Source organism: Spermophilus citellus (assembly GCF_964194105.1).
Source record: "Spermophilus citellus genome assembly, chromosome: X".
Classification (NCBI taxonomy): domain Eukaryota; kingdom Metazoa; phylum Chordata; class Mammalia; order Rodentia; family Sciuridae; genus Spermophilus; species Spermophilus citellus.
Window position 1 is genome coordinate 102,296,123 of NC_138190.1, and position 22,565 is coordinate 102,318,687.

The 22,565-nt window shown below is 40.4% G+C and overlaps 1 protein-coding gene across 6 annotated transcripts in view; it reads left to right on the forward strand.

The window, feature by feature from the left end:
• The window catches only part of PLP1 (proteolipid protein 1), a 104,317-nt gene that overhangs the window by 69,448 nt on the left and 12,304 nt on the right, over positions 1 to 22,565 (forward strand). The window contains exons 1-2 of one of the 6 annotated variants that reach the window (XM_081277564.1): positions 17,665 to 17,756; positions 18,359 to 18,499. The exons of 4 other annotated variants lie outside the window; for them this stretch is intronic. In XM_081277564.1, coding sequence (XP_081133690.1) covers positions 18,496 to 18,499 — 4 coding nt within the window. In that variant the 5' untranslated portion in view covers positions 17,665 to 17,756; positions 18,359 to 18,495. Of the gene's footprint in view, positions 1 to 17,664; positions 17,757 to 18,358; positions 18,500 to 22,565 lie in introns of those variants that run through there. One more of the 6 variants, XM_081277563.1, reaches the window with a different exon arrangement.

The window sequence follows — 22,565 nt, forward strand, 5'->3', positions numbered from 1 at the left end:
TTAGCATCTCAGCACTTGGTCCCAAAGAGAAAGGAGAGGAGAACAGACTTTACCCATTATGGGGTGGGGGACTAAAGTAAAGTAACCTTCCCAGAGCAGACACCATATCTTATACCCCTTCTTAACCCTCCTTCACTCTTTATTTGCACCACAAGGTGGGCGGGAGGCTGATAGTAGTAAGAATTCACTCCATCCTTGTGGGGAGACTGACTGCCAATTCCCTTCTGTCAGCACTAAATAGAAGTTCTGCTGTGGGAGCTCTGGCCTCTCCTTTCCTGCTCCTTGGAATCTCCTATGCTGAGCTAGCAGCAACCACACTATGGCCTGCTGAGCTCCTCAACTCTATTAGGGCCAGCTTGGAAGGGGCACAAAGAAAGAGGTTTGCCTAATTTTGGTCTGTGCAGATATGGTGGCAATAATTCTTTTAACCAGGTGCAACCACAAAACGAATCATATCACACATCAAGATATATCACAACCCACCCACTCATTGCATACACACACACACACACACACACACACACACAATTTAATGAGAAGCTATTGTGTGCAAAGTTAGTGAGAGCATTTAAAGTTGCCAAATATTATCACAGAGATGATATGCCAATATGTTGAAAAAATTGAATTTTTTAGAGGAATTGCCAAGAGCTTAATAGAATCTCCCATTATGTATTCTTTTTTCCGAGCAGTGTAGCATAATGCAAAGAGCAAGCCTCTGTTCTTGTGTGTTTCTCAGCTTACTATCTGGGTAGTTTGGGGAATGTTATTTAAATTCTGAGTCTCACTTTCATTATCTGTAAAATGGGGATGACAGTAATGTTTTCCTTGTGGGATAAAAGACAGGTAATATACGTATTACTTATTGCAGTGAGGGAGAATGCACACCATGGGAAATCATGTGGTACCTCAATAAAAGGGTGCTAGGAATGACTTATTTTAGGATTTAGATTTGTGTTAAATAATTTGGGGGAGGGCCAAAGGAAGTAAGGCTTTGTTCTGGATTGGATGCTGTTAGGAAGCAAGGTAGTTCTATAATTGGGTGGTTCAATAAACCTCATCTATAGGAAGGGGATATTAAAGCAGAGATAAAGATGTAATTAAAGAAGTAACAGTCATTCATATTAACCAGAACAGGGGGAGTTTGGTCATGTCTACAACTTAGTCACTATTTGTTTTGTCTGTGTTCACATCTGATTACACAATGGTGTTCATTTGTCTTAATCCTCCATGGTCATAGAGTGGCCTTGTCTAATGTTGATATTCTGTGAAATTATTTAGCAGGAGAACAGCACGGCACAACTGGTAGGACCAGACCAGGCCCTACTTCTTAGGGGCTACTTGTGTTTTTCTTAGGACCTCCCTTATAGCTGAGGGCAGGCAAAGTCAGACTGTGAGTCAGCGATAGCCAGATCTTCACCTTTTCCAAGATTTCATTTAGAGAATGTAATCTGTAGTAAGGCTAGGATTGGTCTGTTCTGCCCATTTTATTGCAGGACTATCTGAATCCTCTAATATGACAATGGTTATTTGAAACTGGACAGGACACGTTAGCCAACTATAAAGCTCAACAACTATCAGAAATGAAATGATTATTAGTCCAGGAAACAAATGGATTTTTAAATTTTTCACTTGTATTTTTTTATCTTTAGGATATAGGCATAGCAGGAAGTATTTGTGATGGCATATAATCCCCTTGATTAGTTAAGAGGAAATCAAGGGTAATGTGATTGTTCATAACAAAGCTAGCTATTGAATTTAGAACATTTTGTTGGGATTTCACAATAGAGGTTATGACTGGTACTAGAAGTCAGAAGCAAGTTTGACATAATTTTTGCCAGTTATATTTTTCCTAATGTGGGAATCCCAGTTTGTGGAGTATACATGAAGAGGCAATCAGTCATCCCTTTTGAGAATTCTCCAAAGTAGCCTGTGTGTATCTCATTTGGGAGGTTGTTGGGTGATTTGGGGATAATTTTTTTAAACTTATACTAATTTGTTATATAAGACAGCAGAATGCATTTCAATTCATATTACACATATAGAGCACAATTTTTCATATCTCTGGTTGTGCACAACATAGAGTCCCATCATTCGTGTCTTCATACATGTACTTAGAGTAATGATGACCCTCTCATTCCACCATCTTTCCTACGATTTGAGGATAATTTAAAAAATTAAGCATGATCTTTTTGGAGGAATGGTAGTTTTAAATATCTAAAAGTCAGAAAGTAAGGCTTTGTTCTGGCTTGTTCTGGATTTCCTATGTTCATATATGAATATACCACAGTGAATCTCCACATCATGTATAATCACAAGAATGGGATTCTAATTAAAATAAGATACTTCATGTATGTATGTCAAAATAAACTCCACTGACATGTATATCTAAAAAGAATAAATTTTATCTGGGTGCAGTGGTGCACACCTGTAATCCCAATGGCTCAGGAGGCTGAGGCAGGAGTATCACGAGTTCAAAGCCAGCCTCAGCAAAAGTGAGACACTAAGCAACTCGGTGAGACCCTGTCTCTAAATAAAATACAAAATAGGGCTGGGGATGTGGCTCAGTGATCAAGTGCCCTGAGTTCAATCCCTGGTACCAAAAAAAAAGAATTTAATTTTTTTTTAAAATAAAAGTCTCTAAAATTATTCTAAACACACAGGCTAGGATGTGGCATTGATAGCTGATGTCCACATATTTTTGGTAACCAGCAAGACACAGATTATATTGAGAGGAAAAGTATCATTTATTTATTTATTTATTTATTTTTTTAAAGTAGACTTTTTTTTTTTAAAGAGAGAGTGAGAGAGGGGAGAGAGAGAGAGAGAGAGAGAATTTTTAATATTTATTTTTTAGTTCTCGGCGGACACAACATCTTTGTTGGTATGTGGTGCTGAGGATCGAACCCGGGCCGCACGCATGCCAGGCGAGCGCGCTACCGCTTGAGCCACATCCCCAGCCCCGAAAAGTATCATTTATTACAAGGGGAGTGAATCCATTTTTGTGTCCCTCTAAGTTAACCAAAATTTAAAAAAAAAATTAGTTGTAGATGGACACAATGCCTTTATTTCATTTATTTTATAAGGTACTGAGGATCAAACCCAGTGCCTCACACATGCTAGGCAAGTGCTCTATCACTGAGCCACAACCCAGCCCAAGTTAACCAAAATTTTTAGTAGAGGTAAACAATTCATGCAAAGTGGGCTGAAATGTCTCTGAAGGTCTATGCAGGATATGAATTCCCTAACAGAAGTAAGCAATTGTGGATTTTTTCTTCTTCAAGTAAATTAAGATGTATGATTGGATTTAGAGGATTCCAGAGATGGTGTGAAAGGGGAAGCAGTAATTTTTCATAGGAGGCTAGGCAACTAGCTGAAAAGTATTAAGAGTTTTTTTTTTTTTTTTTTTTTTTTTGTTAATAGAAGAGTTTTCATTGGCTGGGTGTGGTGACTCATGCCTGTAATCCCAGAGGCTCAGGAGGCTGAGGCAAGAGCATCATGAGTTCAAAGCCAGCCTCAGCCATTTAATGAGGCCCCAAGCAACTTAGCCAGACCCTGTCTCTAAATAAAATATAAAAAAGGGCCGGGAATGTGGCTCAGTGTTTAAGCACCCCTGGATTCAATTCCCAATACAAATTAAAAAAGAAGAATTTGCCCAGCATGGGGAATCATCAAGTCTAGTGGTGATCTAGAAATAAGATAATTGAAGTTTTTACACATTGTGCTATTGTTATTATAGCTCTTAGACAAAAGAGCTATGCTTTAGCTACTAAATCTAATGAAAGACAGAAATAAGCAATATACTTCTGACCATTTAGTACCCTTAACACCTACACAGGAACTTCATGAACAAAAAGGGAAAAAGAGTTTGTGAATCCTGAAAAAAATTTGGATAGACAGATGTTTTATCAGACTTTGTGCTAAATATGATTATATTTCTTTTAACTTGAAAAGTATTCAATTAATGAAAGATATTATATTTGCATATTGTGTTTGTATCTGGATAATGATTCTAATTTTAATTTGTCCGGTTATTTTAATACTGAGATTGATAGACAGTTTTCATAGCAGTTGACTTAACTAAAAGTTGGAGAAATTTAATTTCTCCTATTTATTCTAAGAAGCCATTATTCTCATTGCCATTTCTTTTGGCAATAAGATGCAAGCACAAATCTTTGGGTAATTTAATGGCCAATTTAGAAGACCCTAAAGATAGTTGAAGCATAAGTGGTATCTTAATAATGTTACTATTCTACATTTAGATAAAGCAAAATTAAGACTAGCTGTTAGAAGGGACAAGGTAGAAGTCATATCTGTATCTCAAGCAAGAGAATTTATAGTAAACATTGTAAAGTCACTCAGCAATAAACAATGTCTATTAGGAAATTAGCTTTTTGTTTAAAAGTAAAGACCCCTTTGAAAAGTGATTTCAGAATATGTCTAAAAGCTCTGGGAGTTAGTAGAATAATTTGGTGCCAAAAAGAAATCTCTACTAATCTGGGCAAAAAAATAACCTGGTTACTCTAAAGAGAAAAGAATCAAATTCAATCCTTACTCTTTTGACACATTATCCATGTATAGAAAAATATTACCGATATACCTTTATATGCAGTACACAGATATATAAATGTAGAACAGATTATAATCATAAGCTTTTAACTACAACTTTAAATATAATTAATGTTAGTATGTTAAATAAATAAAACTCATATTAATCATAAGAATAAACTATAACAACTTTCTTTATAAGGAAGCTGCAAATAATGTCTATTATCTTTTTTTTTAAGAGAGAGAGAGAGAGAGAGGTGGAGAGAGAGAGAGAGAATTTTTTTTTAATATTTATTTTTTAGTTCTCGGCGGATACAACATCTTTGTTTGTATGTGGTGCTGAGGATCGAACCCGGGCCACACGCATGCCAGGCGAGCACGCTACCGCTTGAGCCACATCCCCAGCCCAATGTCTATTATCTTGTATATATTTTTTTCTTATTGTACCTGACCATTTTTATTCATTCTTAATTCTTATTTTTAATCCAAGTAATCAACTTTTCTTTCTTCAAACATAAGAGAAAACTAGAGTGTATTAGATAAAGGATTGTTTAACTATGTTTTATCCACAAATAAATATTTACTCTCATTTTAATAGTTTTAGAAGACAAAATATATATAAAATATTTTCCAAAAGCTTTTACACATTTTCTTAGTTGATTGCCATTAAAAAATATGTATAAATCTAAGTGTATCTGTTTTCTTTATTCTGAACTTTCTAGATATTCCAAGATTATAATTACTAAGGTCTAAAGTATTAATTTTAACTGAGAATCAAGAAATTACAATTGGGTCACCATGTGAAACAATGTTTACAACAGCATTATGTGCAAATTGAAACAATGCAAATTATATCAATAATTAAAGAATAAATTAAAAGGAAAAATTATAATTCGGGTTGAAGTTGTGGCTCAGTGGTAGAGCACTTGCCTAGCACATGTGAGGCACTGGGTTTGATCCTCAGCACCACATAAAAATAAATAAATAAATAAATAAAGGTATTGTGTCCATCTACAACTAAAAATTTTTAAAAAATACAAGTTAATCAACACACTTAATTCTTGTGATTTATGGCATTGTAAGAATTTTATAAAATTAAACCCTTTCAATGATATCCCCTGTTATGATTCCATTAATTGAATACAATATCATGCATATAATTTAATTTTAAACAAGTTATGGAAAGAGTGGTATTTTAATTCATAAAACCAATGTAGGAAATTAAAGAAGTTTGAATTATGAGAAATTTAACAAAACAAAGAAGTGTTCTAATACTTTGAATCACATCCAAATTCTGCTTGTGCCTTGAAATTAAAGCCTCTTCTTTTCTTTTTTTAAATATTTATTTCTTATTTTTAGATGGACACAATATTTTTTTTAATGTGGTGCTGAGGATTGAACCCAGAACCTCATGCATGATAGGTGAGCGCTCTACCACTTGAGCCACAACCCCAGTCCTTATTTTCTTATATCCATAGTAACAAGGTGATTATGTAAATATACTTTTACATGCACACAAAAGTAAAACAGTTTCCCTATTGTAATGTATGTCTAAAAACAACAAATTTTAAAAAGTAAAACCGTTTAGTAACTTAAAAACAATTAATAACTTAAAAAACATTTTTAGATATGTTTGATTATTATCTGGATGAAATATTTCTAGAGTGTATGCAAGACAACTGAGTTTTTGATCAGCTAATCTTTAAAGTTTCACAAGACAGGGAAAAAAGAAAGGAAATGGAACAGAAAAAAATGTGCACAAAGCAGAAGAGTAAGTTAGCTACAGTCAAACATGCAATTACCACTGTAAAAAACAAATCATGGGGCTAGGGATGTGGCTCAAGCAGTAGCATGCTCGCCTGGCATGCGCGGGGCACTGGGTTTGATCCTTAGCACCACATAAAAATAAAATAAAGATGTTGTGTCCTCAGAAAACTAAAAAATAAATATTAAAAACAATTCTCTCTCTCTTAAAAAAAAAAAGAAAAATAACGAGTCATGTTTCCTCTATGAGAAGATGGCTACCATGTAGAAATACAGACTTTGAGAGAAATTGACATGAAAGAGTGGCATATAGCTGAGTTTGACCTAACATGGGTCCTTGACAGTTTTATCAGACTATATAATTAAAAAGGCAGCCAGCATTTATTAATTTTTAAAGTATGGAAACGTAGGAAGCAATATCTCCTACATTAAACATAATGATCTCTTGTAGACCAAAAAGACCATCTCCTAGTGGGGGTTTCTTTTGCTTTTTGTTCTAAAGTACCTCTTTGGTTCATGTCCAAATCTCCCCAAAGTGCCTACTGCAATTTTAAATTGTCCCTGGTGAAATTGTGCCAGTCAGAGGGATAAGCGTACAAGTTAGCATTGTGGTGAGAAAACATGAGGGAAGCAGGTGTTTAGCCTGGAAGAAGTATATTTTTAGATGGAGAACACCCCAGGAGAACTCAAAAGTCTGTAAAGACGGTGGTGGTGAACTTTATATTTCTAGAGCTTGACCAAAGGCCAATCATTGCTGATCAGGGCCAGATAAAACCCTCTGATTCTGGGTAGATGAAACTAAAGAAAACAGTTCTCAGGGACACAAAGACAATATTGAGAAGCCTCTGTAAGGTTTTTGTTTGTTTGTTTTTTGTGGTGCTAGGGATTGAATCCAGAGCCTTGTGCATTTGAGGCAAGCACTTACCAACTAAGCTATATCCCCAGCCCATCTGTAAGGTTTTGAAATTATTATATGAGGCAAAGTTCCTCCAAAGGACATGATCTGAGGAGACCATTTGAACTCCTCAGTCACCAGGGACAGCTCAAGGACAAGCTTATTGAATCTATGCCTATCCTTTCTCTATAGACTTTTCCTTTTATAAACCAACATCATCAAAGACATTAGACAAGCAAACAGAAGATAGAAAAGTGCATTATAAACCTAGAAAAGTGTTTTCCCAAGGATCCTTATGAATCAGATAAACAAAAATTCCCCAAGGGACCTCATTTCTAGGAAAAAAGTCCAAAGCTAAAGAGTTTCAGTGAAGTCTAACATATGAATTCAGTGTGAACTTACCTCCCAGATATGGACAGCCTGACATCTTAAAGAGGTAGATAGAAGGAGTTTCAGATATGATCATTATTACTAAGTGGAAGATCTGGGTCCAAGCTAGTGAGGACTTCTTCAGGGTGAAGATTCCATGAACCTCCATTTCTATCAATGCCCTCCAGCCAAAGACCACAAGAAGCACACCTTTGCTTGACCCAATCATGCTTATTGTTTGTTGCTGTGAGGGAAAATGCAGAGTGGGGAACAGTGAGTGGGGTTGTTTCTCTTTGCTGCAAGGAGAAACCCAACTTGATCAGCCCAAGGTATATTCCTGGTGGACTTTGGCTGACAGGCATTGGTAGCACATTCTGGCTTCTGCTGCTTACTAGCTATGTGACCTTGGGTAAGTCACTTGAGTTCTCTGATACTCAGTTTGCTCATCTGTAAATTGGACATAGGAATAGTACTCATTTCTTTGAATTGATAGAAGACCTAGAAGTAAAAATCATTTTAAAATAAAACAAAAGTGTGATTGCCAGGCCATATTTAAAGTTGTTCCTAGACTAAACAACTCAGGAATTCAGTGGTCTAGAGCTTCTGGAGGTCTGTGATCTTGCTGCACACACTGACCTCTGCTTTGTTCATTCTGGAGCAATCCTAAGGGAGAATCTTCAGCCTGCCTTTTCACAGGGTCAGAGAGTTCTCTACCTGGTAGCAATTTCTCTGACCCCCATACCTAGAATATTTGTTCGTTAATTGTCTGTAGTACATAGTAGCATTTTCTGATATATTCTTTCTGCAGTAACACCCTTGTGTAGTGGGAAGCACACTAGATTCAGATTTAGAGGACTAGGCTTGAATCCAAGCTCTCTTGGTTCTAGCAGTGTACTTCAGAAGACTCAGTTTGGTAATGTGTGAAATGGGTATAATAACCTGACCTCATGTATTGTAGGATAAACAGTGATCATGTTTGTATGAGAGGAATACAGTGACAAAATGATTATTTCATCAGTTGACATCAAGGTTTCTATTATGATGGAACAGGCTTTTTAAAGGAAAATAACCCTGATAAGCTAACCCAAGGAAAGAAAGAGAATCTTTGATGGAAAGGAGTTAAATATAGCACATATGGAGCTAATCTTTTTTCATAAGAAAAGAGCATGAACATGAATTTAGGATGAGCCAGAGAAGAAAGGGGAGGAAATGGGAAAAGGATCAAGAGTGGGTCCACAGAAAGAATTTGGAGTTTGCAGAGAAATTCCAAGTGACAATGTAGCCCAAAACCTCAAAATTTCTTTTTTTTTTTTTTTAATTTTGGAGACAGGGCCTCACTATGTTGCCATGTGTGGCCTCAAAACTCTTGATCCTCCTGTTTTAGCTTCCCAAGTAGCAGGGATTACAGGGATACACTATCATGCCTGGCCGCCAAGGACTTTAAAATACTGAAACATCTAGTCATCAGTTTTTCATTATTTCTGTTACTATAATATATGTCCTCTTCATCTACCCAAACCTGGATAAAATCCTTTGACTTGCTCAAATCCTTCCTATGAGTAGTTGTTTTCATTGTTTTAAAATTAGAAATCAGGAAAGAAGGACAGTGTTCACTCTCTCCTGATGTAGTGTCACAAAAAAAAAAAAAAATAGGAAGAAGAGAGTGGTCATGAAAGATGAATGGTAAAACCAGAAGTTCATTAGGAGCCCAGATTCAGAACCATATGGATGATGTGCTCTTCAGAATTTTCAGAAATCTTTTTTTTTTGTATTAGGGATTGAACCCAGGGGTGCTTAACCACTGACCCACATCCCAGCCTTTATATAATGTGTGTGTGTGTGTGTGTGTGTGTGTGTGTGTGTGTGTGTATGTATAATTTAGAGATAGGGTCTCACTGAGTACTTAGGGCCTCACTAAGATCCTGAGACTAGATTTGAACTTTTGATCCTCCTGCCTCAGCCTCCAGAGCCACTGGGATTATAGGCATGTACTATCACACCTAGCCAGAAATCTTAAAGACACTGTACTTCCTTCATAAGGGATGGGTGGGATAGGGGCTTGAGCCAATTTGAATTTGAAAGGACAGGTAGCCCCTCTGCTAACATCAGCTTATATGTACACTTAGGGCAAGGCCAAGCACAATGTTAATGTTAATGTTAGTTTTGTCTTGATCTCTGTTGGTTAATATATCTAATATGCTTTCCAGTGAGGCTGTCAGCTCTCTCCAGCAAGGACTGTGTCAAGGGACCATCCCATTCTCTATATTTCTCTCAATATCTGGCAAAGTGCTGGATACAGCATAAGAAGGAAAGAAAAGAGAGGAGAAAGATCAGGCTCTAACTATTAACAACAATTTCCACTTAACTGTGCTATTCCCCAGGCTGGGGTGGGAAATAAACCCAACCTTAACTAATGTGCATTCTGCAGCTTGCCTCAGGACTTATTGCCCCAGATGATCTTCCCTAGATCAAAGCATGATAAGGAGCCTAGGGCAAGCCCATAAGATGAAGGAATTGGGGGCTGTGTGCAGAGTGGAAAGTATGTCCATAGGGAACATGATTTCTTGTTTGAGGTTTTCCCAGCATCTCTCCTGGCTCTGTCCCCAGAAGCCAGCTTGACTTGCCAGTTTAACAAATCAAAATACAAGGCACCCAGTTAAATTTGACTTTCAGATAAACAATGAAAAGTTTCTTTAGTATAATATGCTCCATCTAGTATTTGGGGCATACTTATCCTAAACAATTATTTATTGTTTATGTGCAATACAAATGTAACGGGTGACTAGGGTTGTGGCTCAGTGGTAGAGCACTTGCCTAGCATGTGTGAGGCTCTGGGTTCCATCCTCAGCACACATAAAAATAAATAAATAAAATAAAGATATTGTGTCCATCAAATATAACTGGATGTCATCTATTTTATGTGGCAACCATACTTGCCTGGGCATGATCTTTCAGAGTGGAGAAATTGGGGCTTTTGAAAGCTCCCATGCAGTAGCTTCAGCTCTGGGGAATTGAACACCTGCTATTGCCTATAGCACTTGACACAACTGCTTCAGTACAAGGCTTAGTGCTGTACTCAACACTGTACTCTAGCATATGCTGACTATTTTGTCCTGATTTTTCCAAGATTTGCCCAGTTTTAGCACTGAAAGTCCCATAACTTGAGAAAACTATTCTGGGCAAACTGGCACAGTTGGTCACCCTAGTGATGGATATATCTGGAGGAGCTGGAGCTATCTAGGGAAGACAACACATTTATGCCAAAACTACTAGGTGAGTCTCAAAGAGTTTCAATATTTCTTCCACTTCCTAGGCTCCATTTTAAAAGTAGGCCGGTTGGAGGAAATCTAGAAATATGATATCTGAGACGTGTTAGTTCTAGAGACCTCTACATTTTAGCCTCTGTTTGTTAAATATTTATCAAACATTTCAAGAACTGCTCTATCACCACCCCCCAGGCTGTTATGATTATAATTGTTATTGTACCTTAACACAGACACTGTGCTATTAATTTTATGTACATTATTTTATGTAATATTCTCAATGCCCTTGTGAGATCACCACTATTCTTATATCTTTTTTTAGGAATGAAAAGTGGAAACTAGAGAAGTTAAATCAGTGTCCAAAGTCACAGACCTGGCATTTGGTAAAATTGATTGCCCATCTCTGGTGTATCTGACTTCAGAGTCTGTATTCTTTTTTTTTTTTTTTCTCAGTAATGGGGAATGACCCAGAGACTCATGCATACTCGGGAAATGCTCGACCATTGAGTCACATCCCCAGTCCCTAAGTTGCTCAGGCTGACCTCAAACCTGCAATCCTCCTGCCTTAGCTTCCCAAGGAGCTGGTAATATAGGTGGGTGCTCCCATACCCAGCTCAGTGTCTATGTTCTTAATCACTATGTACCACTGCTCATGGAGAGCTCTGATCATCTGGAAGACCTACTTGATGTCTAGCCAAAATCCTTCATGCTGCAGTTCTTACAGCTTTCCTATTGCTCAGTTATCAGTGGAGAGAGGCTGGCTACTTCTAGGAAACCCAGGAAAACGAATCTCTCCAAACTCAGCTTTAACAGAGGGATCCAGCCCCACAGCAGCCTCCACCAGTCATCTCTATGTTGCCCTTTTTGAAGAAATTTGAGAAATCTTCTGGCTTATAGCTTAGGTTCAGTGGCTCTCCTGGAAGATAGTTCCTTGAGGGGGGGGTCTCTTAGGCAAAGAAATGAACAGATCCTCTGTAGCTAGGTCACAGTGGTAGAGTCATGGCAGAGAGACATCCCAGTTGGGGTTTGTTTTTCTTTCTGAAAATTTCTGCTGTGGGCATGGAAGAAAGGCTGCAGGGAGCTGCTGCCACTGTACCCTTTGAAATCTTTCCAAGAACTGCTGGATTCAGCCTGTGGAAATAATTGCAATGCTTTAGAAATTTTGAAGGATTTTCAAGGATAACCCAAGGAGCATGTAAAACCCTGTTTGGAGGGTCCTCCAGGGGAATCGCTTCTTAGACTTTATGGTTTTGGACTAATTGTGCTTAAAAAAAGAAAGCATTTTTCTCTGAGGGCCAGGGTGCCCGCAGCCTAGGAAGGGATAGGCCTGGGTGGAGGATTCATTAGCCCCTCCCTATGGCGGGGGCTGCGGGTAGGCAGTGGCTCAGCAGAGCCTGCAGAGGCCTTAGCTCCAGGGCCCAGGGCCCCTCATGACCTCCTGGTTTCACACAGAGAATCCTGCAATAATGGAGCTCCTCAGGCAGGAATAGTTGAAGGGTGGGAGCTCATCAGCCCACAGCCTGCCCCATCCTGCTTGGAGACAGGAGCATGTCTGCCCTCCTTATGCCAAGAAATGGGTTGCCACTTGGGTCCTTGCTGGTGGGAGAGTAGCTGCCTAGTCCTGGCCCAGGGTTTGGCTGGGGCCGGGGGGAGGAGAGGGGAAACAAAGTCTCCATGTGTAAGATATTTGCTAGGAGCTCCAGCAACGGGATCTGTTCTTAGTTTTATCTAAACTGTAACTCTCAACAGGAACAACCAAGGTTTCCCTTCCTTATCCATTCTGGTTGCTGGCACTGTTTTCTGAGGAATGGAAAACAGGGTTAGACATCTGCTCCACAGCCTCCCTAGTCTTCAGTGGAAGTATCACAGCCCCATGTGACACCTTCAACCAGCTAAGAAGCCAGAGGCTTGGCCTGGTTTCTCTCAAAGGGGATGTAAACTTTGATGATGATGATAATGTTGATGATGATGAAGGAAGAAGAGGAGGATGAGGAGGGGGAATCACATCTCTGAAATGGCTGCCCATGGCTACAGCTCTGAAAGGAAGAGGTCTGGCAGCTGCCAGAGCCAGACCCTGTAGGGGCACACGTAGCCCTCTGTATGTGGAGACAGTAGAGGAGCAAAAAGGGGACTTGTTACCCTGGAAGTCTGCCTTGTTGGGTAGAGACCCTTTCTAACTTTTAAGACCACATGTCTTTTCTTCCTGCAGGGCTAATGCAACCATTTTTCCCCATCCAGCTGTGCCTCAGGAAGAGGTTCCTGGGAATCCCCTCCTGTGTTTCAAACTAGGCAGTGTTTCAGAGACACAGAAAGCATTGGGCAGTATGAATAGTGTGTGTGGACAGTGGCGGCTGGCTAACCTGCCACAGTGAGGGATTTACTGTCATGAGCCACTTGAGATCAGTGGAACAGCTCCAGAGAGCCTACAGACTGATGTCCCTCAACCCAGCCTGAAGGATTTTTCAAATGAGTGTTTTTTCAATAGACCACGCAAATTACAACTGTACTAAAGGGCATAGAATGAAAAATCTCTCTCCCACTCTAAATCCCCAACCTTTTCCCAGAGCAGCTGGTCTTAGCCGGCTATGTGCATTCTCCCAGAAATATCACATTTCTCTTGGACATGTTTTTTCTTTCTTCTGAGTCTGAATCTTAACTTTAATGGCTTCACTTTTCTGACCTCATGTTCAACCATACACAAAGTAGAGAAAACAGGATAATAAACCCATGTACCCATCACCCAGCTTTATCAAAATGTGGCCAATGTTATTTCATCTAACCTCAAAACTAAAATTTTCTGAAAAGGGAAAATTCCAGGTCTCATGACATTTCACCTGTAATTATTTCTCTATGCATCTCTAACTAATACAGACCCCCCCCCATTTTTTAGTTGTAGTTAGACACAATACCTTTATTTTATTTATTTTTATGTGGTGCTGAGCATCAAACCTTGCACATGGTAGGTGAGCACTCTACCACTGAGCCACAACCCCAGCCCTGATACAGACCCTTTTTTAAGAAAGGAATCCTAACTAGGTGCAGTGGCACACACCTATGGTCATACCTACTCTGGAGGCTGATGCAGGAGGATCATTGCAAGTTGGAGGCCAGCCTCAGCAACTGAGCAAGACCCATCTCAAAATTTAAAAAATAAAATGGACTGGGAAGGTTATTCAGTGGTAAAGCACCCCTGGGCTCAATTCCTAGTACCATTTTTTTTAATTAAAAAGTAATTATGATTGCTATTATCACAGCTAACATATAACAAAAATCATTTGTATAATTTAATCTTTACTGAATTTCCTTGATTTGTAATCCCACTGATCCTACAAACTATATGCAACTTACTTCTCTCCTGGATTTCAAACGTGGGCCTCCTACTTAGCCTGAGAAATATAGAGGGTTGGAAACTTGGACCATAGCAGCCTAAAGCCTGCCCTTTCCCCCCCTTCCCAACTCCTGCTGCTGTCCAGGCCCAGCCTCTGTATTTAAGCATTCTTTCAGAACACCGATCTTCCTGGCAACTTCTAAGCAATAAGGGTCTGAAGAGAGGTATTTTCTAGAGGTGTTTCTGTCCCTTGACTACTAATAGGCACCCCATTGGTCAAGTGAAAAAAAGATAACATTGGCCCCCTGAAGTTAGGTAAGTATTTGATAGGCAAGATAAATATTTGACAGGCAACATCTCTGTGTTCAGAGATCATAACAAACAAGAGGCCTCTTATAGGGCCACCCTGTCAGAGCTGGCCAAGTTTTCATGGTGACGGAGGTGGGTTATGTGGTCAACTGGTTTCTCTATACTACTGGTAGCTATTTGGTACTCCTCCAGTGCTCTTTCTTGAGTTTATTAATCTGATTATTTTGGCTTCCAGGTACTCTTTACTCTATCCCCAAGCCATGAACATCTTCCCCTTACAAATACATATCCTATTCACCATCTACTCCCATCTACCCTGGTACTGCTCCTTGAATCTTCAGGAGAGGCAGAAGGCCACCTCCCCACATTTCAGGCTAGCTTAAATATATGAAATTTCTGGTCCTCAGACTTCAGTTCTCTTGGCCAGAAATGCATGGCCAAACCAATTGGCATAAAGTTGGGTGTGGAAAGTTCTAGTCACAAATGCATAGGATATAATACACTGCTAGCCAGCCAGCCTTCTATGCCAGTGCTAGAAGTACTGTAAAAAGCAGCCAGTTGCCTCCCCAAATTTGATCTGTGAGGAAGTCATCATGGGCAGGAGAAGAAAACCCTTATCTCTAGAAGCCCAAATGTTAACAGGTGATCCCAGCCTCTCACTGGTATTATGCCTACTCTATCCTCTTTATCATCTTCTACATGGCCAAGGAGAAGTATACCGCTGGATTGGGCACTTGAATGCCTTCAGAGACTTCTGGGAGAAATTTGCTGGACTTCCCTGAATTTCAGCATTCATGCTATACACTGAAACAAGGAGAACCACTTGCCCTGTGGCCTTTAAGAATCTGGTACTATGGGATCACAGAGCAGAGAATGGAGGTAATATTGAAGTGTTTTGGAGTTATTTGCCAGAAAGTTGAATAACCAACCAAGCTGTGATGTAGGAGACCCAGATTCTCTGAGGGACCATCAGAACTACATGAAGCAAACTGTTTAGGAGTTTCATACAATCCTGCATTGTTCCCACAGGCACCCAATGCAGGCAGCAGACTGCCACCATGAAGGCTGGCAGTGCCCTCTTGAGGAATCCACAGGCACTGCAGCAACCCAGCTCAGGAACATTTTGCCAAGGGCACCCAGCAGAACCAATAGAAGCAGAATCACAGAAATAGGTGGGGGTGAGTGGATTAAAAAAGGCCTCTTGAGGGTGGTGGAAAGGGCCCAGGAGAAGAGTGCAGAGGGGTTCTCCAGCTATTGTCAGGATATACAGAGTGACTGGAACACACCAGATCTTAGGGAGTTGGGAATCTTAAGGCACTGGGGACAGTGTCTGTGCCCCTTTCCTACCTCTGGGCACAAGAGCAAAACAGAGGTAGGAAGATTTGTTCCACGAAGAAGAATGGAGAGAGAAAAAGAGGTGCGTGTTCATGTATGCATGTGCACACACGCGCGCACACACAAACACACACAGATATGAAGTAACAGAGGTTGAGACTTGGGAGAAAATACAATCAATGATAAGTCAGTAGATATGGAGGAAAGGAGAAGAGAAATGTACATTAAGGGAATGTGGTTGATGAATTCATATTTGTGAGTTTATTGGGGAAATATATTTTCTTCTGAGCAGTACAGCCATTCCCAGAGCTGCTGCTGAGAATCCAGGGAAAGATTTTGAGAGGGCTCAGCCTGAGAAATTTTCCCTGCTTGCAGAGCTGTCTGTCTTGTCTATTTAAGTTGTGAAAGATCATCTCTTTGATGCCCTACATCAGAATGCCCAAAGTTTAGGCTCAGTTCCTTCTGTTGTCTGATGAGCTGAGGGCACCCATTTTGCAACTTCTTGCTCCTCCTTCTCCTCCTTCTTCAGGGCCATTTTGACAAGGGCCATCCAAAAGTATATTGCCGGCACAGTCTTACAACTGTGCTTCCACAGCAGGTATGGTCTATGGCTAGAGAAGGGGCTTGGGAATGCAGGAGCCTTGGTATTCTCTATCCTCAGTCATGTGGTGTTAATGTGTTCTGTTCTGTAATGCTACTACTATACTGTTCTGTGATAGCTCAGATTATAGGGATCTTTTCACCTTGAGATGGTATAAGAGCAATGAATCTAGAGTTCTAGGACTCTGAGCAAGCTTCAAACATTGAAGGACTCCTGTATTCCAGTGGATCCCTAGGGGCCTCTGCAGAAGACTAACCCATTTCCTAATAGCAGAGCCCAAGCCACAAATATGTCCAAGATCATGGCTTAAAGAGTAAACTGTAAGACACAGTCTTGCTTTTCTCACCACATAGGAAGATTGTAGGCTCTGCTCAGTATTTCCCTCCTCTCCTCTCTTACTCCAAGGCAAACTAAATGAAAAGTTACAAGAGGCCATATGTTTCTTTTCTGGGGTCTTCCAACAGGTACTCCTCCTATTTATGCCAACCAGTTTCCTTATAGGCCATCCATGGTTAGACTTTGTCTTGTAGGTCAAGAGAGCTCTACTTGTCTGAGGCTTCTGAATGTAGAGTGAACACTGACAAAGTGCCCAGATAAATGCTGCTTAAGATTAGCCTGTTCTAGAAATCCTTCCCTGACTAACCCCACCTATCACTGGGTGATCAAATACCTTCACTTTCTTCAGAAATCACTATTATTGGTAAGGCAGATTTTATATATTATTTTCCTGTTTTTGCTGCTTGAACATTTTTTTCCCATGATGTTGTTTCTTTCTCTAAGGCAAATGCTATATTTCCTTTCTCCTCCTCGTCACCCCCACTGTCACCCAATGCTTCACCCAACCCATTCCCTGCTACTCCCTAGTCTGGCCTCAGGTCTCTGATGAAGACACTACATTCTTTCTACTACCTAATTCCTAGACTGTTATTGACTTGTCTCAAAGTTGATTATTCTCCTTGGAAATCACCCACATCCTTGACTCTGGCCTTTTCATTAGCCTATTCTGTGAATTCACACAGGTCTTGCTCTCCTCTGGGTCTCTGTTATTTTCTCCCTAAAATGATTATGGTTCTAGCCTCCCCCAACTTGCTCACAATCTGTTCATGAAATCAACAGCTTGCATTTTGTCCTCATTCAGCTGAAAAAAAGAAGGATTTGGAAGAAATTATTTTATTTTATTTTATTTTATTGAAAGTAGAGAAGAGAGAAAGGAAGGAACACATTTTTTTAGAGAGAAAGGAGAGAGAGAGAGAGAGGATTTTAATATTTATTTTTCATTTTTTGGCGGACACAACATCATTGTTTGTATGGGTGCTGAGGATCGAACCCGGGCCGCACACATGCCAGGTGAGCACGCTACCGCTTGAGCCACATCCCCAGCCCAGAAGAAATTATTTTAAAAGACAATTTTTTTCTTCTTGATTATGTTTCTAGAGTTGGGAGGGGCAGGAGTCCTAATTTGCTAAGGAGTAAGGGGTGGGGAAAGGTGGACAGGGCCCATAGAAGCTAGAAATGAGGGGTAGGATTGGGGCAGATTTGGAAGAACTCTGGGAGATAACATGTAGGCTTTTGATCTTGACCCCCTCATCAGGGCTATCAGTTCCATGGCTTCTCATGCTTTTGCTGCCACATCCCACACCAAATAGTCCCCCAGAATCACTTGGAATCTTCTAGGATCTCTTCATTTTATTCTCACTCCTAGTCCACATTTCCAGGTATCTTTGCAGCAAAGTGAAATTCCAGAGAAGCCTTAGGTTAAAAGAAAAAAGAAAACAAACAATTAGCAGTGAAAGACAGAAAGAGAAGATGGATCTCTTGAAGAAGGGAGTATCCCTGAGGAGGTGGGGACAAGGGGAGGAGAAGGGGAGGAGGAGAGGAGGAGGAAAGTGAGGCTGTCCCTTTAAGGGGGTTGGCTGTCAATCAGAAAGCCCTTTTCATTGCTGGAGAAGAGGACAAAGATACTCAGAGAGAAAAAGTAAAGGACCGAAGAAGGAGACTGGAGAGACCAGGATCCTTCCAGCTGAACAAAGTCAGCCGAAAAGCAGACTAGCCAGCCGGCTACAATTGGATTCAGAGTCCCAAAGACATGGGTGAGTTTCAGAAACTTTAGCATGGAAGATTCAAGCATACACAGGAATTCACAAGAGAATTCCCAACTTTGGGGTTTGGGATTTCCAATGGTTTAAATGAGTTGTATTTTGGCATTTGTTTTCTTTTTAAATTTCTTAGCATTCAATTAGATTAACCCCTTTTCTGTTGTACTGAACATGATGCCTTATTGTCAAAAAATTCTAATAGAACATGTGGGGTCCCACAAATTCCTGGAGAGAGTGACCAGCAGAATGGATGTGGTCATGTGTTCTCCTACCTCCTCACTTCCTTCTTCCTTCTCTTTTCCCCATGCTAAGGCCCTCGTTATTTCCAGGTCAGCTGGCATCCCTGGTTCTGTTGGAAGCAACTGAGTGTTGGCTAGCCTTCAGATATACAAAACAACTGCTTGCTTGATACAAAATTTGGACCCTATTTGGCATCAGTAGTAAGTTGGGGGATTTGGCAAACTGGATTCAGGCTTGGCCATGGCTTATGAGGTCATTCTTAGATTCGGGAAATGGAAGCAAAATCCTCAATGGCTTTTTTATGGGAAACAGATATGGGTGTGTGTATGTGTTTGTGTGTGTGCATGCATATAGGTGACCGTTTCTAATGAATATCAGAGACTTAGCCTGAACCCCAGTTGGGACAAAGAGGCTGCTGGGACCTTAGGGCTCTTGATGAATTGGTTGAGAACTGAGGGCTTCTCTCAGTTCCATGAACAAAGAAAGAAGTGAGGAGTTTCTGATATCTGGTAGTTTATATTCAGAGTAAGGTGTAAAGAACAAAAGGGTCCATATAGGATGGCATACAGACATGTTGACATTGCTCATGTTTGGCAAAACAAGGGTAGCAGCTTGAATACATCCTGAGTGAAATTAGACTCAATGTCCCATATATTGACCATCAATATAGTACCAAGTAGACAAGATCTATGGAGATGGGTTTTTCAAATATATTGAGACAGTATCAGCCTTTAGGTTGTTTCATCCCAAATCACAGAGAGAGCTTTTTGAAGCGCATATTTAGGTATGATGGTTAAGAGGGCAGAGTTCTGGACTAGGACTCTGAATATCCAGGTTCAAATTTCAGATCTGCCTTTAATGAACTCTACAGCCTCAAGCAGGTCACTGTGAATCACCACTTCATCATGTGGAAAATGATGCTTTGTCTGCTTTCATGGCTGAGGATCAAGTATTGTTGTGGAAGTCCTTTGAAAATGGACAATCTAAAAAAAAACAAACAAAAAGAAAATGGACAATCTCTATATAACAATTGTAAATCATGATGATACCAAATATTATATAACATTTTATGAATTGGCTGACTCTTCTTCTTTCCAAGGTGTTTGGATTTGCTTTGGGCACAGTTTGTGTACTTGGGTAAGAATCATAGGACCAATTCATTGTGGCCAGGTGAGAGGTAAATTTTGGAGGAACTCAATTCCCTTCCTGGATAACATCAAGAACCCTCTCTATTGTCAAGGCATGTGATTGGGTGGGTTGACATTCAAAACACAGAGTGTTACTTCCTCTGTATGATGCAGAGTGTTGCGTCCTTAGGGAATGAAAGCCCTGAAAAAGTGGAGTAAATAAGGCAATAACAGGATCAGTTTCCTGTTACAGAGGCAGGATGATTTCTTCTAGAGAAAGATTGACACAAATATGTCCACCATTGAGGGGTGTGTATTGGGTCCCAGCTAGTGGGGTGGACAATACTTGAACCAAGTACATATGATGCATTAGCCATTGAGTTTTCAGTGGCTAATGAAATTACTTTGTGAATTATAGGCTATCCCTAACAGGGTACTAAATTGCTATTACTTCTGATGTGGAGTTTCTTGCTGTTTAACTATTGCAGTAGACAAAGCATATCATAGAATCTGAGATTGGAAGGAACTTAGAAGTTATCTGACTAACTTTCAATGCAGAATTCATTTCTACAACAGTCAATTAAACATTCACATAGCCTCTTCTTATTTACCTCCAGGAACAGGAAGTTTACTATTTCAACCATGTAGATTATTTTAGGATTGGAAGTGAAGAGGAACACTGAATGTAGTGATGTCTGCACAAAAGGTTTTATGGGGGAAGTTAGAGCTCATTAACCTTTGTCCTGACTTAGGAGGGAGACGTTCCAAATGAGTGTTTGGGATACAATAGAACCGGAAAGGAGCCAAAGAGCAGCAGCTGATTATTCTCTGCTCAGTAACACAATGCCATTACTGAATAGCAAAATGTTGGCTTCTGCAAGCCCGTTGTTGTCTGAGAACAGTAGCTGTTACCTTGGTAACCAGACTTGGATGCTTCCCTCCAAAAGTGGCTATTTGCTGAGCAGCATGGTTTTGGCTGACTTAGAGTTAAGTGGGTGTAGCCCAGGTGGAAAAAAAAAATGTGAAGGCAAAGCAGAGGTCCACTTTTACCAAAAGAATGAGGATTAACTGAATTCCATCAAGGTGGCAAGAATGCCAGGTGTTAAAAAGAAACCATATGCAAATAAGTATGTTCACTTATTTTTCCTAGAGACACTGACTGAAATAATGAAGGGAGGCCTTCCCTACCCCACTTCTTACCTTGGTCCTGAAGAGTCACAGGAGCTCTTGGAAAATCGGAGAGATTATAAGATTTTTCCTGCTCCAGGGGGCTTTCACCCTGGCTCAGAGCTAGGAAAATGAGAAGTCTACTCAGCAGCCTGACAACAGAACTGTCCTTGCAGGGCTATCTGAGTAGTAACATCCTCAACCCAGGAGGGTGGGTGGGAGGGAACATATAGTCTCCAAACCTATTAAGGTAGAACCCCAGCCAGTGGCATCTTTTTCCATCTTACCTATTTGCATGTCATATTGTACTAACTCTTATGTCTTGAAAGAATACACAGATGTGTCCTCTCTTCCCATGGAACTTCAAGTCTAGAGATCAATTCAGGGCAATAACATGATCAGGAAGAGTCTCATCAACCATAGTAGGTAAACAGAGCATTTTTCCCTTCCTTTTCCACTCACAGGTTCTACCCAGTGCTAAACTTACATCAAAAGCTCAGCAAATACTGATTTATTAATCTCTTCTTGGCTATTGCAAAATGGTCTTAAGGGCCATCTTTTAGCTCTTTACTGGCCTCTGAGCTCTCTGCCAAGCAAGGCTCTGCAAAATAGTCAGTGACATCCCAAGGAAAATAACAAGATCAGCCTCACACTGCTACCAAGGAAAGAGGAAAAGTTGGTAGGAGAGTGACCTAAAGAACTTCTCTCTCTAGGTCCAGGTATTTGTTCATCTCTCCAAAAATGGGAATAGTGGAGACCATTTGCCAGGGATAGATTTTAATAGTCAAACTTGTACCTCAGCCTCCTAATGTTTGTGGGGGTGGGGAGAGAGAGAAAAGGAGTATAGGAAACAAGGTGGTCCAGATGCTGTGTCCATGGTGATAATAATACCATTAAAGAGGAGGCTGGGATTCCTTGTCATCTAACTTTGTCCACATGACTGAGTCCACATGACTATCTAGCAGGCTTGGATTCCCAGGCTCCAATGGCTACAGGGCTCCTTTCCAGCACTTCAATGTGGCAGAAGTGCTGATATCATGTAGAACAGACAGGATCATAGGCAGGGCTTTGTCTGACCAGGCTAAGGCCCAAAGCAAAAGTCTTTGTCTCAGGAACCTCCTGATGATTGTTGTTTTACTCCTAGAACCCACCCACTGATCCCCATCCATCCCTAGTACCAGTCACGGCTGCTCTAGTATCTTGGCCCTGTCAACTGCTATAGGCCCTTATCAAGGAGGCTTCTGTTCATGGGGTGAGGTTAAGGGGTGGGTTCTGGTAGGAGGGTAAGACTGTAGTGCAGATTAGAGACTTAGGGAGATGGGGCCAGTTTCTTACTCAATGAGACCGCCTGTTATTTAGCTCTATTGTATAGGGTTCTTCTATCTCTCCCTTTGTCAGCTGGATTTAAGGGACAAGCTAGGAATTGTGCAGGGTACAATTGGTCTTTTTCTACCATTCCTTTCGATGAAAGCCCTTCCTCTCTTCCCTTTGATGAGTTCCCAGATTCACACTGAATTTCCATCATG